This window comes from Pelophylax lessonae (genome assembly GCF_965119305.1).
Source record: "Pelophylax lessonae genome assembly, chromosome: 2".
Taxonomy (NCBI): domain Eukaryota; kingdom Metazoa; phylum Chordata; class Amphibia; order Anura; family Ranidae; genus Pelophylax; species Pelophylax lessonae.
In genome coordinates, this window is record NC_138769.1 from 278,327,270 (window position 1) to 278,344,282 (window position 17,013).

The 17,013-nt window shown below is 47.4% G+C and overlaps 1 protein-coding gene across 1 annotated transcript in view; it reads right to left on the bottom strand.

The window, feature by feature from the left end:
* SLC6A17 (solute carrier family 6 member 17) overlaps window positions 1–17,013 on the bottom strand; it is a 1,289,761-nt gene that overhangs the window by 354,758 nt on the left and 917,990 nt on the right. The window contains exon 9 of the mRNA XM_082246730.1: window positions 7,802–7,961. Within this exon, the coding sequence (XP_082102856.1) occupies window positions 7,802–7,961 (160 nt within the window). The remainder of the gene's footprint in view (window positions 1–7,801; window positions 7,962–17,013) is intronic.

The following is a 17,013-nucleotide window of genomic DNA, read 5'->3' on the forward strand; positions in this document are numbered from 1 at the left end:
CCTCCTTTGGATGTTTAGGCTTCGCGCACAGCGAAGGCAAGACAATATCCTCATTAAGATGGAATTCCGAAACTCGCTTCGGAAGAAAAGAAGGATTAGGTCGCAAGACCACCTTATCCAAATGAACAACCAGATACGGAGACTTGCAGGACAAAGCCGCCAGCTCCGACACTCTGCGAGCCGAAGTGATCGCAACCAAAAAGGCGACCTTTTTGGACAACATAGACAACGAGATCTCCCTGATCTGTTCAAAAGGAGCACGTTGTAACACAGATAGAACGAGATTCAAGTCCCAAGGGGGCAGAGGATCCCTCCTAGGAGGAACCAGATGCCGCACTCCCTGAACAAAAGTGCCAACCAAGGAGTTGGAAGCCACGGGACGTTGAAACAGAACGGCCAGCGCAGACACCTGACCCTTTATCGTAGCCAGCGCCAAACGCTGATCGACACCCGATTGAAGGAAGGACAGCACTCGGGAAACCGAGTACGTGCGGGGTGAAAACCCCCTGGACTCACACCAGGCAAAATAGGCCTTCCAAGTACGGTAATAAACCTTCCCCAAGGAAGACTTCCTCGCGTTGATCAAGGTATGAACGACCTCTGGGGAGAGACCCTTCTCCTTCAGGACCTCGGTCTCAACAGCCAGGCCGTCAAAGCCAGCGACTGTAAAGCAGGATGGTATATCGGTCCTTGAGACAGGAGATCTTCTCGAAGAGGCAGACGCCACGAGGCGTCGACCGCCAGATTCACGAGGTCTGCGTACCAGGACCGGCGAGGCCAGTCCGGTGCCACAAGAATCACCGTGCTGCGTTCCGAGTGCAACCTGCGAAGGAACCTGGACAGCAACTGAATCGGTGGAAACGCGTACATCAGCCTGTACTGATGCCACGGGGCCACTAACGCGTCCGACGCGTCTGCCCGAGGGTCGCGGGTCCTTGCTACGAACCTTCTCACCTTGTTGTTGAGACGAGGCGCGAACAGGTCCACATCTGGAAGACCCCACTTCGCGCACAACGTCTGGAAGACAGCCGGGTGGAGAGACCATTCCCCCTGATCCAGGGTCTGGCGACTCAGATAGTCCGCCTGCCAGTTCTCCACTCCCGGAATGTGAACCGCCGTTATCGCCGGGACATGAGTCTCGGCCCAAGACAGAATGTCGGCCACTTCTCGAGCCGCTCGGGCACTCCTGGTGCCCCCTTGGTGGTTGATGTAGGCCACCGCCGTGGCATTGTCCGTCTGCACCCGAACCGGGCAGCCCTGCAGCCGGTCCATCCAGCGATGAAGACAGAGATTTATCACACGCAATTCCAGAATGTTGATCGGAAGGGAGGACTCCCCCTCCGACCAAGTCCCCTGGGCGGACAGAACGCCCAGAACACCACCCCAGCCCGACAGGCTGGCATCCGTGGTGATTACCGTCCACGAGATAGGACGAAACGACTTGCCCCCGGATACCATCGGGGACTGGAGCCACCACAGAAGGTCTCTTCTGGTGCGATGACTCAACGAGATTTGAAGATCTAGAGATTGAGGTCGCCCGTCCCACATGGACAGGATCTCCGCTTGGAGACCCCGCGTGTGAAACTGGGCGAAGGGAATCGCCTCGAAGGCCGAGACCATCAATCCCAGACATCTCATGCACGTCCGCAGAGACGAGTGCGGAACGTCCCTGAGGGACCTGACTTCCTCCTGAAGAGTTCTGAGTTTGTCTTGCGGCAGGAAGACCTTCGCCTGCACCGAGTCCAGAATCATTCCCAGGTAGGGAAGACGAACCGACGGACTCAGTGTCGACTTTGGAAAATTTATCGTCCAACCAAACCCCTGCAGAGTTTGCATTGTGACAGACAGGTCCTTCTCCAGACCCTGGCTGGTCGCAGACCGAACCAGAATGTCGTCCAGATACCCCAGGACAGAAATGCCCTGGGCCCTCAATAATGCCAGAACCGGTGCAAGCACCTTGGTGAAGACCCGCGGAGCCGAGGCGAGACCAAAAGGCAACGCCACGAACTGGTAGTGATCCTCCGCAATGGCAAATCGAAGGTACCTCTGGTGACCCTCGAAAATGGGGATGTGAAGATACGCATCCTTCAAATCGATGGAGGCCATGAATTCCCCCGGAACCAGGGCAGCCACCACCGACCGCAGGGATTCCATGCGGAACTTGCGAACCCGCACAGAGCGGTTCAGAGCCTTCAAGTCCAGAATTGGACGAACCTTGCCCTCCTTTCTGGGCACGGTGAACAGATTGGAATAAAACCCCCGAAATCTGTCCCGATGAGGCACCGGAACTACCACTCCCTGAGCCCTCAGGTCCCGCACCGCCAGGTGCAGGTCCCGTAAACGCTCCGGAGACAGTTGAAGATTTGAGGGAAAAAATCTGCTCTCCGGCCGAGAGAGAAACTCGATCTTGTAACCAGATCGAACGATCTCCTGAACCCATCTGTCCCGCACGCGGGCCAACCAGGGCTGAAGAAAACCGAGCAAGCGTCCCCCCACCCCAAAACTGGGGGAGGGCGCCCCTTCAGGCCGCACTGTTATGGGCTGCGGATCCGGATTGACCGGACTTCTGTTTCCCAGACCAGGGCTTCTTCTGAGAGCCTTGACCTTTGAACGGTTTTCCCTTGTAGTGCGACCGAAAGGCACGAAAGGACCCCTGAGGGGGCCGAAAATTAGCATGCTTCTTCCCAGAAGCCCCCTTAGCCTTGGGGAAATGGGGCAAGAGAGTACTCTTACCTCTGGTGATCCCCTTAATCAACACATCCAAGGACTCCCCAAAAAGGCGAGACCCATCATAAGGCAGATTGGCTAAGGTCTTACGTGAAGACTGGTCCACCGACCAACATTTCAACCAAACCAGGCGGCGAGACAACACCGCCACGCTGTGCACACGTGCAGCCAACGGGACTAGGTCTAAGTCCGCATCACACAGATACATGACACCCTGGTGGATTTGATCCACCATATCCAGGGTCGCTGGCGAGGCCGAATCGGCCACTAGGACGCGCCTAAGCATCTGCGTCCAACTTGCGACAGCCTGGGCCACCATGAGAGAGGCAAACAGAGCTTTAAGCATAGAACCCGTAACAGAATAAGTATGACGGGCAAGAGACTCCAATCTCCTATCCGTGGCATCACGGAACACAGGGGAATCCTCTGCAGGAATCGCAGTGGATTTGTTTAAAACCGCAATTGCGTGATCCACTGGGGGTGGCACACACCACCTTTCATCAGTGGAAGGCAAGAAAGGATAACGCAGCTTGAACCTACTTGGTACAGCAAAAGGTTTGCGCAGATTGCGCCATTGTTCCTTAACAGCGCGCTGAAAATCATCATTGCAGGGAAAAACCTGCGGCGTCCTGCGTTTTCTCTGCGTCCCATAAGCCGCCAAGGCAGCGGGGGGACACACTTCATCCTGCAAACGCAGCGTTTGCTTTATGGAAGCAATCAATTCATCCATGATTGCAAGCTCTTCAGGCGAGCCAGGGGGAGAATTATCAACCCCTTCAACTTCAGCCTCCACCTCGGACCCCACTAGATCCAGGGAGGAGCGGGACCCCGATAAGGAGGCCCCCGCCATAACAGCCCCATCACCTTCACCCTCAGAATCAGAGGAAAGAGCAACTCTGGGTCTTTTAGTAGATTGAGCAGCCACCAGCATCTGCACCTGAGCAGCAAGGCCAGCCACAATAGTGGCTAAATCCCCCCCTGGGGGGGGAAACAGCGGTCCCCTGGCTTTCCACCAAGGTGGTAGGAAATTTGCCCCTATAACAAATGCCGGATAATAAAGGGTTAACTGCCCCTTTAACAAGCGCGGCGAGCGCAGCCCACCGCACCACACACAAGCACAATGAGACCCCCACAGGGACAATAAAACTGACACAGGCAATGGATAGGAAGGATATAACCTGAGGAGACCCTCGCCACTGCTGCTGCCTCGATCGGTGTTCCTGGAGAAGAGGAAGTGATGCTGCCAGTGCGCTCTATGAAAGCCTATGGGAGGCTACAAGAAAATGGCCGCCATGCATGTAGAACATGCGGCCGGAGCGAGTGTAGGCAAAATGGCGCCGTTTGGCGCCGAAACCGCCGCTCCACAGTACAGTAATGCACACATGTCATCCATGTATAAAAAAACATGTCAGATCGCCGCAGCGATCGCTGTATAATGCCCAAACATGCCACAAAACATGCCCCACAGCACACAGCTTCTCACACTGACAAGGCTGACACACACAGTGTCACACAGCTCCCCCCCCCTTGCAGCCCACAGCATGCAGCCGAGTGAGGGGAGACAAACAGTGTGAATAGAGGCAGGTTACACAGTCCCAGACTGACACCCCCCCAGACAGACAGGTCCCCACATAGATACACTTACCTCACAGTGGCGTGGGGGACCCGCACAGGCGAACAAGCCGCTGCACATGAGGCAGGGAGAGTCGCATACAAGACGCACAGAATGGGGGTTAAGAAACCGCACAGCGTCCAGTGAGGTAGCCACCTCACCAATCATCCCTGCACCGAACAGGGATGGGTCGTTCACTGTGCCAGGAGCGTTACCTGGCTGAACGCTCGATGGCAGGCTGGGAAGCCACTGACCCACGACCTGCGACCAGGGGGATCAGCCCGAGACCCAGCCCGCATGATCCTCTTCATCCGAAGAACTAACTAACGCTGACAAAAAGAACAGCTAAGTAAAGGTAGAGAGAAAACTCAAACAAAAAATCAAAAAAGAAGAAAGAGTCTGGGGCACAAAGCCCCAGCACAGAGAGAGCCAGCCACTCCTGACAAGCTAGACATTGAAACTGAGATATGGTTGCAGGAAGTAGGAGGGTATTGACTGAGGGGACCACCCCTTGAGGGTGGGATATGTTAAAAGCTTTAATGTTAACATATTCTGTTGCCTAGCTACTCCTTCGGAGCAAAGTCTAATACCCCATATGTGACGAATATGAAGAGGCGGCGACTGTTGGAGGACGTAAGAGAAACTCTGCAGCACCTACTACATGGAGTCTCCTATGCTGTGATACATCCCTTCTCTCTTTATCTAAGTTGACATTTGGTCTTTTTTTATATTTTTGACAGTTTTGTGCTATAGTTGGACTTCTAACATCTTGTCCCTTTCACCATTAAGCCAACCCATTTGTTACACCAACGATTCCAGCATATTGACTGATATGTAGCACTCCGTGGTTGAATTGCATTTGCATTTACTGATCTTGGAGACTGCATCTGACCGCCGGGGGGGGGGTAATTTTTCATCCACCTCTAAGATAGACATCTGTTTATCCCTCAGGGTATGGATATTCCATATACTGCTTTTGAAATATCCAATTATATACATTTATCCCTTTTTTTTATAAACTACCTACATTTATCACTTTACCCTAGGAATTATAACCGTTAATTCACTTAATCTAAAGGTGGATGCTGTTTTTATGAAATGAATATGAGCACTAGTGGATTGATTGTATATTGAGGCCCATCACACCTGACGTGTTATCATCAGTACAGGTGGGACTTGAACTCATCTTTACCGATCTACTTTACAACTCCCCTCTTTTCATTTCTCCCCCTTCCTAGTGTCTGCCTTTGTGGTTTTTGGTGGCTCCCCTCTTGGGGCGACACCACACCCGCCTGAGGGGCTACATGATGTGGCCGGGTCTTCTCTCTCTTTGAACATCATCTGGTGGTGGTGGCACTGTGTGGGGAGAGCACTATCGGCAGTTTTTGGAATTGATGCTATATTGTTTTTACATCTCAAATTCTGTTACTGACGCTGTATACATCTATCCATTACAGTTTACGTTTGTATAATAAACTTCTGAAGAAACGGCCAAGAGCCGCAAAACATGTTAAGTCTCTGGATGGACATGGACCACCCTGCTACCTAATAACAGGGAACTTTTGGTTTTGATACCAACCCTTGGACTATCTTATACTAGACCATGATCCACCAATCTATTTGTATTATTGATTTCCCTGATATACATGTCATGCGATTTTCTGTATTATAGTTGTTACTCATATAGAGTTTTTATCCATTGTTTGTCTCTTTTTGAATAAAAATTAATATTTTTTAAAAATCCCATGCCTCCTTCTCCTTCCATTTCTTGGAATTCAGGTGATGCACCTATGATAATCCAGTAGCTGGGATAGTGATTTAGAGTCTCTCACCCCCAGCTTGCTGGCTCTGTCATATTTGCCCCGCTGAATGTCCATGAAATTCTCTATATTTCATTTGGATGAAGGTGCCTTTATATCCCATAATATATAGCCGTGTGCATTAGACTCTTCAATCTCCATAAAGCTGGTAAGCAGAGGGAAGCATGAAGTGCTCTAGAATTTACTGGTAGAGGGCTGCGCTGACTTTGGACTTGAAAAAACACAATGGACCAACACCAGAAGATGATCTGGCTCCCCAAATCATCACTGACTGTGGAAACTTCACACTGGACCTCATGCAATTTGGATTTTGAGCCTCTCCACTCTTCTTCCAGACTCTGGGATCTTGATTTCCACATAAAATGCAACATTTTCCATTGTCCGTGATGATTTGGGGAGCCATGTCATCTGGAGTTGATCCACTGCTTGAAAGGCAATGGCATAATAACATACATTATGAAATACTTACATGAGAACAAAGCCATCTAGTGGTGCACTGTCACCGCTGACAGGGCTTCCATCTTCCTCCAGTCTTCCTTCTGAGCTTGCGGACTCTGGCTGTATGAGTGGCCAGGGCAGTGATAATGTCACTCCCATACATTTGCGCAGAAGCTCTCGACTGCGGTATGGAGCCCTGAAGGTCCAGCAAGGTATACCAGACTTTCAGAGTGCATGCGTCTGTGATGTCACCGGCTGTATCCAGTGTGAACATCTCCTAACGACCGTGAGTTTAGGAGATATTCACTGTACCTACAGGTAAGCCTTACCTGTAATTGCAAGTTAAAAAAAAAAAACTTTACTAGCAATTTAATGCTAAATTCTCTGGTATTAAAAGAGGTGAAGTGGAAGACTTGTGTACATCAACAACTAGAAAACAGGGTCATGAACCCATGGAGCTTGGTGAAAGGTACTTTCTCCTTGGAACTTTTCTGGCAGAGGTGGAGTTTGGCCACCAGATGGAGTCAGTTCATTTGTTTGCACCTATCCTTCCGCTGCAGGACACATAAACCCAGAGGTCCTATGATCTATTTGATTATTGTATGCTTTTCAGCTACAGAAACATATATTTATTTTATACCAGTCATTATTATATTGATGTGATTGTAAACGACCACCTTATAAAAAAACACATTTCGTTTAAAATAGAAATGAAAGGCAAAACATTTTTGTATAGATATAAAAAACATTATAGATACCTTTTTTTCCCTTTTTTATAAGTGATCACATTCCTTCTGCTTTCAGCTGCATAAGAGCTGGAAAAGGAAAAGCATCAGCACACTGAGCTTCCCAGTGAATGGCTGTGACACAAGGGCGTGTCAGGACAGGTCATTGGAGGAGAGCACACTGAGTTCCCAGCATAGCTAGAGAACTGAGCATGCTGTGCTCGCCTGCTTCGTTTTTGTCAGTTTTTAATAGGAAAGCAGAGGGACTGGTACAGCAGGCACATTTTAGGAATATGAAGTTTTGAGGTAACAAACACTTTAATATTATACGCATGTCTCAAGCACAAAGAAAAAATACAATTTATTTCCATTTGATCTTGCTTTTCAGTTTTGTAATCATCTAGTAAATATGAAAAAAGAAAAAAAAAAAACCTAGTTTCAGGTTCAATGTGTTAGACAGGGAGTGATACGTTTCTTACTTTTTTGTGCCATACACCCAAGCTACTGCAATATTTTCCAGGATGACCACAATGGTGAGTGGTAGAGTGGCAGAGTAATCATCAAACATGGTGACGAAATAATTCCCCGAACGTTGAACAAAGATCAAGCCCAGCAGAAAGGCAAGGATGCAACAGCTGACTAAATTATTAGAAGACAAAAAACAAAATACAGTGAAATGATGAGTAGGATACTTGAATGTAACAATATAAACCTGCAAATAATACATTCAACTTACAGTGGATTGGGTCAGTTCTGATGTCAACAGATCAACCCAAGTCCAGATTCATCTGAATTATTAAAAGGCTATACTCCTGTGAGTGATGCTTATTCATAAACCTTTAGATATCACATAGAATGTATGCTATAGCTGATTACAGCAGAGTAGATTAGGTTAATATCTTACCCATGTATGCTTTAAGCACATCAGTACACAGCAGTGCACTAACTTTTTCTCAGCAATTATAATTAAGTCTTCCTTTGCTTTTATGCATATGGGTTCTTACATATACTTTGTTCAGATAAAATACATTGCTAAACATATTTAAAGTGATTGTCTTATTTAGTACCAGTGCCAACAGCAATGAAAAAAAAGCAGCGATTGACAACTAATTAGAAACATTTTTAGCAGATTCGTTTAGGTAATCTAATAAAAGGTGATTTTGGATTGGCTGTTATGGGTTACAGTGTCTTGCAAGATGTTAAAATAAAAATACACCGGTCTTAAGCCTAGACAATTCAGACAGATTCATAAAAGCATGCATAAGCAGTAATAACCTTCCGTGATATTTTAATGTAAAATTGTAATCTAATTCAGAGATATAGCCAGCGGAATTTATACGTTAATCATTTCAACTTTACTTGTAAAAGTCAGGAGTTGCCACACCCCTATGCCTTCCAAGCCTCCAAATCAATTAGTGAAAACCCTATTATATTACCATTGGAGAACTACAGAAGAAAAGTTGAAATTCACATTTCATTTATTATTATGTGCCATCGAGTCAATGTCAACTCCAGGCTATTAGGCCAGGTTCATACTGCTCTGACACGGAAGTCGCATGACTTTTGATTCAACTTTGCCCTGCGACTTCATGTGCAACTTCCATGTGACTTTAATGAACAGGATCCAACTATGATTGCGACTGCACCCCCCCCCCCACCTCAAAACACCTTGTCACCATGTTGATGGAGACAAGGGCCTCTTCCTGACAACCCTGAGCAGAGGTTGTGGGGGTCTGCGGGCAGGGGACATATTGAATTCTGTAAGCCTCCTTTAACAAGGGGGTCCCCAGATCCCGCCCCCCCCTATTAGAATGAGTACGGGGTATATTGTACCCCTACTCATTCAAAAAAAAAAAAAAAGTGTAGTGTTACACAAAACAAGAGACGGTTTTTGACAAGTCCTTTACTAAAAACCCTGCCCCCTTGTCATGTGATGAGACATGACAAGGGGGCAGGGTCTCCTTGTGATATCTCCGGATGGCCACGCCTTATAACTATATAAAAACTTGCAGACAACTGAGCTGACAACCGGCTGGAGCAAGTGTTAGAGAAGGACCATTTATTTTTTTAATTTTAGCAGGTCGGTGACAGCAGAAGACATCAGAGGAGAAGACTAGAGGAAGAAAACATTGGTGGCGGATCCAGACAAAGAAGAAACGTTGGAGCTACGACAGGGTACATTCTTCATTTTTAAAAGGACTTGTCAAAATCCGTCTCTTGTTTTTTGTAACACTACACTTTTTTTTTTTTTTGTTGAATGGGTAGGTGTACAATGTACCCCATGCTCATTCACATGGGGGGGGGGGGGCTGTGATCTGGGGGCCCCCTTATTAACCACTTAAGCCCCGGAAGATTTTACCCCCTTCCTCACCAGGGCCTATTTTGCGATTCAGAACTGCATTACTTTAACGGACAATTGCGCGGTCGTGCGACGCTGTATTTGACGTCCTTTTTTTCCCACAAACAGAGCTTTCTTTTGGTGGTATTTGATCACCTGTGCGATTTTTTTTGCACTATAAACAAAAAAAAAAGAGCGTCAATTTTGCAAAAATAACAATATTTTTCACATTTTTTTATATGAAATTCCCCCCAAAAGATGTAAAAATGAAAATTTTTTAACATTTTAGGCCAATTTGTTTTATGCTACATATGTTTGGTAAAAAAAAAAAATCGCAAAAAGCGTATTTTGATTGGTTTGCGCAAAAGTTATTGCGTTTACTAACTAAGGGAAAGATTTTTGTCATTTTTGTTGGTTTTTTTTAACGAGTAATGGCGGCGATCTGCGATTTTTTTTGCGGGACTGCGACATTGCGGCGGACAGATCAGACCCTTGACTGACATTTTTGACACTTTTGGGGTTACCAGTGACATTACTACAGTAATCAGTGCTATACATGGCAGGGAAGGAGTTAACTTTATTTGAGAGGGAGGGGTTAAGTGTGTCCCTAGGGGCGTGCTTCTAACTGTGATTGGATGTGGCTACTGGTGTAAGAACAGAGATCAACGGTCCTACATAGCAGAACCGTATGATCTCCATTCTTACACAGGGGAGAATGACAGGCGGCTGTGTTTACATTAGCCGCCTGCCTTTCTCCCGCTCTAACGGACAATCGCGGGGTCCGTGAGCGAGCGGGAGTGGGAGCGCGCCTCCAGCGTCGCGCGCTTGCTCCCTAGAGCCTCACAGGTTAGCAATGTAGACCTACGTCGCTTTGCCTGTGAGGGGCTGACTGCCGCAGTAAATATACTGACGGCAGTCGGCAAGTGGTTAAAGAGGGCTTCCAGATTCTGATAAACCCCCTGCCCGCAGACCCCCACAACCACTGGCCAGGGTTGATGGGAAGAGGCCCTTGTCCCCATCAACATGGGAGCAGGTGCTTTGGGGTGGGGGGCACAGAGCCACCTGCCCCAAAGCACCCACCCCCCATGTTGAGGGCAAGTGGCCTGGTATGGTCCATATCATAGGGAACAATTGATTTTGACATGTCAAGAGACTTGTTTGCTCGAAGTTGGAACGTATGTCAGACCAGTGTGAACCGGCCCTTACATGAACAGGGTTTCTCATAAATAATCTTTTATTTGGGTGTAAAATTTTCCCCACAACATATTCATACTTCCAGTGACTTTATCCAGCCACTTTATTGCTGGTCCTCCTCTTTTGCATTCAACTTTTTTCAAGCATTACTGTCTTATCCAGTGAGTTGCTACTCACCAAAGTTGGAAGACAACCAAGCAACGTATCTTGCTGGTTCATTGTCCCGTTTTCAATAGTGAGTGACAAAAAATACCATAGCCTGGACAATTCTGATTTTTGTACTTAGAGATACACTGCTACTTTTTGAAATGATAAATATATACAATAATATAAAAATATAAAATATTTGTGAAATTATCATACAGTGCTAGAAAGTGCACACATCCGGCTGCATACACTTAATTGTGCTCACACTTCACAAACAGAAACAATAAAACATAATAGTGATGTTAAGATAAAAATATATAGAGGATAAATGTGCAAAAAAATAGTGCATAAATCAAACAGTGTCCATAAATAAATCCTTAATGTTGCAGATCAGCAGTGCAAACAGAAAAGTCCATTCAATAAATCCTGCTCCCAATGGTAAAACACCTCCGTGAGTGACAGAATCCCTTCACCATATGAAATGGCCTCTCACCTTAATGATAGACCCGGATACATGGGTCAATACCAGCCTGTTATCCTCAATAAGGAGACAAGTTCCAGCGAGCCAGGGAGGCTATGACCAGCCTCTTACCACCAGGCACAAGATGGCATATTTGGGAATAAATAAAAGCAGATCTAGTGTATTAGGCAAGTAATAGCTGTACTCACAAAGGAGGCACTCGGCAGTGCATGCTTGTCAGACTAGGAAGAGATGCAGCGTCAGGTACGCAGGCTCCGCCCCCACACACGTTACGTCAATGCCTTCACAGCGGTGACTTCCTTCCTACCGAGGAAGTCACCGCTGTGAAGGCATTGACGTAACGCGTATGGGGGCGGAGCCTGCATACCTGACGCTGCATCTCTTCCTAGTCTGACAAGCACGCACTGCCGAGTGCCTCCTTTGTGAGTACAGCTATTACTTCCCTAATACATTTTTATAAACTTCTGAAACAGAGAGCACTAGATCTGCTTTTATTCATTCCCATATATGCCATATTGTGCCTGGTGGTAATAGGCTGGTCATAGCCTCCCTGGCTTGCTGGAACTTGTCTCCTAATTGAGGATAACAGGCTGGTATTGACCAGTGTATCCGGGTCTATCATTAAGGTGAGAGGCCATTTCATATTGTGAAGGGATTCTGTCACTCACGGAGGTGTTTTACAATTGGGAGCAAGATTTATTGAATGGACTTTTCTGTTTGCACTGCTGATCTGCAACATTAAGGATTTATTTATGGACACTGTTTGATTTATGCACTATTTTTTTGCACATTTATCCTCTATATATTTCACAGTTTATCTGGCGCATCACTATTATATGTAGGCAGGGCGAGATATAGGCATTTTAGGGCGAGGCTGGAGATATTTAGGGTCAGTGTTCTACAATCAATTTTGCTGTGGGGGGGTGGGGGGGGGTTGCAGTGCCGGCAGTGACCAATCTTATCAATCCTTTTAGGGAGAGGCTGGAGATATTTATGGTCAGTGTTCTATTACAATCGATTTTGCAGTGTTGGGGAGGGTTTGCAGTGCCGGCAGTGACCGATCTTATCGATCCTTTTAGGTAGAGTCTGGAGATAGGCAGGTGTCAGTGGTCCACATGATTTTGCTGTGTGTGGGGTGGTGTGAACACAATCTTTTTGCCCACTGAGGAGGAGGGAGAAAAGTCTTTTTTATCAGTCAGTTGTGTGCAGCGTTTTTCCTTCAGTGCTGCTGTGCTGACTGTGATAATACACTGCTGTGTTCACATGTGCCATTATTGAGTGATTTCAAAAGTTATACACTTTTTCTATTCCACTATTCAATATACACCCTTGGGTTAAAAAAAATTAAATTGTGGCATAGTCTGTACTAATCTAGTTAAAAATTACAAACTTAAAAGGGGAATTTTTTCCCTCCATAGCCTGCAGCAGAGCTGACTGATATAAGACACTGCTGTTCACATGTGCTATTGATAAATCACCAATTTTATATCATATTTTCTATTCCGCTATTCAATCTACACCTTTGGGTATAAACAATTAAATTGCAGGATAGTTTGTGTCGGTACGTGTGAGATACACCTTTCCAATTTTTGGGGTGTATCTCATACTGCCGAGGATTTGAGGGTGCTGCCTGTTCCGAACTCCTCCTATTCCTCATCCTGCCTTTGGGGGTACAAAAAATAGTAATTTGGGCCTAGTCTGGGTTTCTACGTGTGAGATACATACACCTTTTGATATCTTATTTTCTATTCCGCTATTCAATCTAAACCTTTGGGTATAAACAATTAAATTGCGGGATAGTCTGTGTCGGTACGTGTGAGATACACCTTTCCAATTTTTGGGGCGCATCTCATACTGCCGAGGATTTGAGGGTGCTGCCTGTTCCGAACTCCTCCTACTCCTCATCCTGCCTTTGGAGGTACAAAAAATAGTAATTTGGGCCTAGTCTGGGTCTCTACGTGTGAGATACATACACCTTTTGATATCATATTTTCTATTCCGCTATTCAATCTAAACCTTTGGGTATAAACAATTAAATTGCGGGATAATCTGTGTCGGTACGTGTGAGATACCTTTCCAATTTTTGGGGCACATCTCATACTGCCGAGGATTTGAGGGTGCTGCCTGTTCCGAACTCCTCCTACTCCTCATCCTGCCTTTGGGGGTACAAAAAATAGTAATTTGGGCCTAGTCTGGGTCTCTACGTGTGAGATACATACACCTTTTGATATCATATTTTCTATTCCGCTATTCAATCTAAACCTTTGGGTATAAACAATTAAATTGCGGGATAGTCTGTGTCGGTACGTGTGAGATACACCTTTCCAATTTTTGGGGCGCATCTCATACTGCCGAGGATTTGAGGGTGCTGCCTGTTCTGAACTCCTCCTACTCCTCTCATCCTGTCTTTGGGGGTACAAAAAATAGTAATTTGGGCCTAGTCTGGGTCTCTACGTGTGAGATAGATACACCTTTTGATATCATATTTTCTATTCCGCTATTCAATCTACACCTTTGGGTAAAAACAATTAAATTGCGGGATAGTCTGTGTTGGTACGTGTGAGATACACCTTTCCAAGTTTTTGGGGCGCATCTCATACTGCCGAGGATTTGAGGGTGCTTCAGTCTGCCTCCTGCCTGTTCCGAACTCCTCCTACTCCTCATCCTGCCTTTACGGTACAAAAAATAGTAATCGGGGCCTAGTTTGTGTTTGTATGTGTGAGATACACCGTTTTGTAAAATTTGTCCTATTCCGCTATTCAATATACACCCTGTTTGAGTGTAAAAAATTAAATTGCGGGATAGTCTGTATCGGTACATGTGAGATACACCTTTTTAAATTTGTTTGCCGCATCTCCTTCCACCGCCAAGGATTGCAGGGCGCTTCAGTTTGCCTCCTGTTCCCAACTCCTCCTACTCCTCTTCCTCATCCTCCCTTTAGGGTACAAAAAATTTTAATCGGGGCCTAGTCTGTGTTTGTATGTGTGAGATACACCGTTTTTTATCCTTTTTCCTATTCCGCTATTCAATATACACCCTTTTGGGGTAAAAAACATTAAATTGCGGCATAGTTTGCATATTTGACTGTGAGATACACCCGTGCAATACTGTTGTTGTTTTGTTCCGCTATTCAATAAACACCTTTCTAGGGCAAGGTCTTAAATTACAGAAATATGAGGAGACCGTCAAATAGGGGCCGTGGCCTGGGTCGTGGTGCTGCTGGTAGAGCTCCTGTTGCAAGGAGAGGACGTGGTCGATCTGTGCCAGCTACACGCACAAGTGAAACACCTTCCTCAAGTGTGAGTAGGCGACAGAACCTGCAGCAGTATTTGGTAGCGCATCATGCGCCTCTAGAAGTGATGAGGCCAGAACAAGTAGAGGCGATAGTAGATTGGTTTGCTGCTGACAGTGCCTCCAGTTCCTTCACATTGTCTCCCACCCAGTCTACTGCAGAAAGGTCAGAGTTGGCACCTGCAGCCGATGTCCAACCGTCTTTCACCTCACCCCCTTGCAAATCAGGCAAGCAGTCTGAGCCCCAAGTCATACAGCAGTCTCTTCTTCTTTTTGAGGACTCTGTCAGCAGGGTTTCCCAGGGCCATCCACCTAGCCCTGCCCCAGAAGTGGAAGAGATTGAGTGCAGCGATGCCCAACCACTTATTTCTCAAGATGAGTACATACAAGGACCATCATAGCACGTCTCCGATGATGACGAAACGCAGGTGCCAACTGCTGCGGCGTTCAGAATTGTGGAGACCGACAAGGAGGGCAGGGGTGAAGACTGGGTAGAAGATGATGTGGGGGACGATGAGTTCCTCGACCCCACATGGAATGAAGGTCATGCAGGTGACCTGAGTAGTTTGGAGGAAGAGGCGGTGGTCGCACAGAGCCACCAGCACAGCAGAAGAGGGAGCAGGGCGCAGAAGCGGAGCGGCCGTGCCCTAGACACTACGCCTGCTACTGCCCAACGCAGCAAGGGAACGAGCGCAGCAAAGCCAGCTCAAAGGAGTTCTCTAGTGTGGAAGTTCTTCAGAAAATGTGCTGATGACAGGACACGAGTGGTTTGCACCCTGTGCAATCAGAGCCTGAAGCGAGGCATAAACCTTCTCAACCTGAGCACAACCTGCATAATCAGGCATCTAAGTGCAAAGCACAAGCTGCAGTGGAGTAGACACCTTCAAAACCAAGAAACGTCTCTGGCTCATCCTGCTTCCTCTTCTGCTGCAGTCTCAGCCGCTCCATCCACATCTGTAGTGATACCGGCAGCTGCCACCCCGCAAACAGACGATCTGTCAGCAACACCACCACCCGGGTCACCAACCATCTCCACAATGTCCCGTGGAAGCGTTCAGCTTTCCATCTCCCAAACACTTGAGACGAAGAGGAAGTACCCCCCTACCCACCCGCGATCCCTGGCCCTGAATGCCAGCATTTCAAAATTCTTGGCCTTTGAAATGCTGTCATTCCGTCTGGTGGAGACGCACAGTTTTAAAAACCTTATGTCGGTGGCTGTCCCACAGTACGTCGTGCCCAGTCGCCACTACTTTTCCAGGCAAGCCATCCCTTCCCTGCACAACCAAGTGGGGGAAAAAATCAGGTGTGCACTGCGCAACGCCATCTGTGGCAAGGTCCACCTAACTACTGATACGTGGACCAGTAAGCACGGTCAGGGGCGTTATATCTCCCTAACGGCACACTGGGTAAATACAGTGGCGCATGGGCCTGAGGCGGATAGCAATTTGGCGCATGTCCTTCCAGCACCGAGGATTGCAGGGCGCTTCAGTTTGCCTCCTGTTCCTAACTCCTCCTACTCCGCTTCCTCATCCTCTACCGCCTCCTCATCCGGTCAGCGTAACACCTTCACCACCAACTTCAGCACGGCCAGGGGTAAACGACAGCAGGCAGTTTTAAAACTTGCCTGTTTGGGGGAAAAACCACACACCGCGCAGGAGTTGTGGAGGAGCATGGAACAGCAGACAAATGAATGGTTGCTGCCAGCGAGCCTCAAGCCCGGCCTGGTGGTGTGCGATAACGGGCAAAATCTCATAGCAGCTCTGGGCCTAGCCGGTTTGACGCACATCCCTTGCCTGGCGCATGTGCTGAATTTGGTGGTGCAGAGGTTCCTTAAAAATTATCCCGATATGTCAGAGCTGCTGCAGAAAGTGCGGGCCGTCTGTGCGCACTTTAGGCGTTCTCACACTCCTGCTGCTCGCCTGTCAGCGCTGCAGCATAACTTCGGCCTTCCCGCTCACAGCCTCATATGTGACGTGCCCACAAGGTGGAACTCCACCTTACACATGCTGGAAAGACTGTGCGAGCAGCAGCAGGCCATAGTGGAGTTTCAGCTGCAGCACGCACTCGTGAGTCGCTCTGCGGAACAGCACCACTTCACCACCAATAACTGGGTCTCCATGCGAGACCTGTGTGCCTTGTTGCGCTGTTTTGAGTACTCCACCAACATGGCCAGTGCCGATGACGCCGTTGTCAGCTTAACTATCCCACTTCTATGCCTCCTTGAAAAAACAATTTGGGCG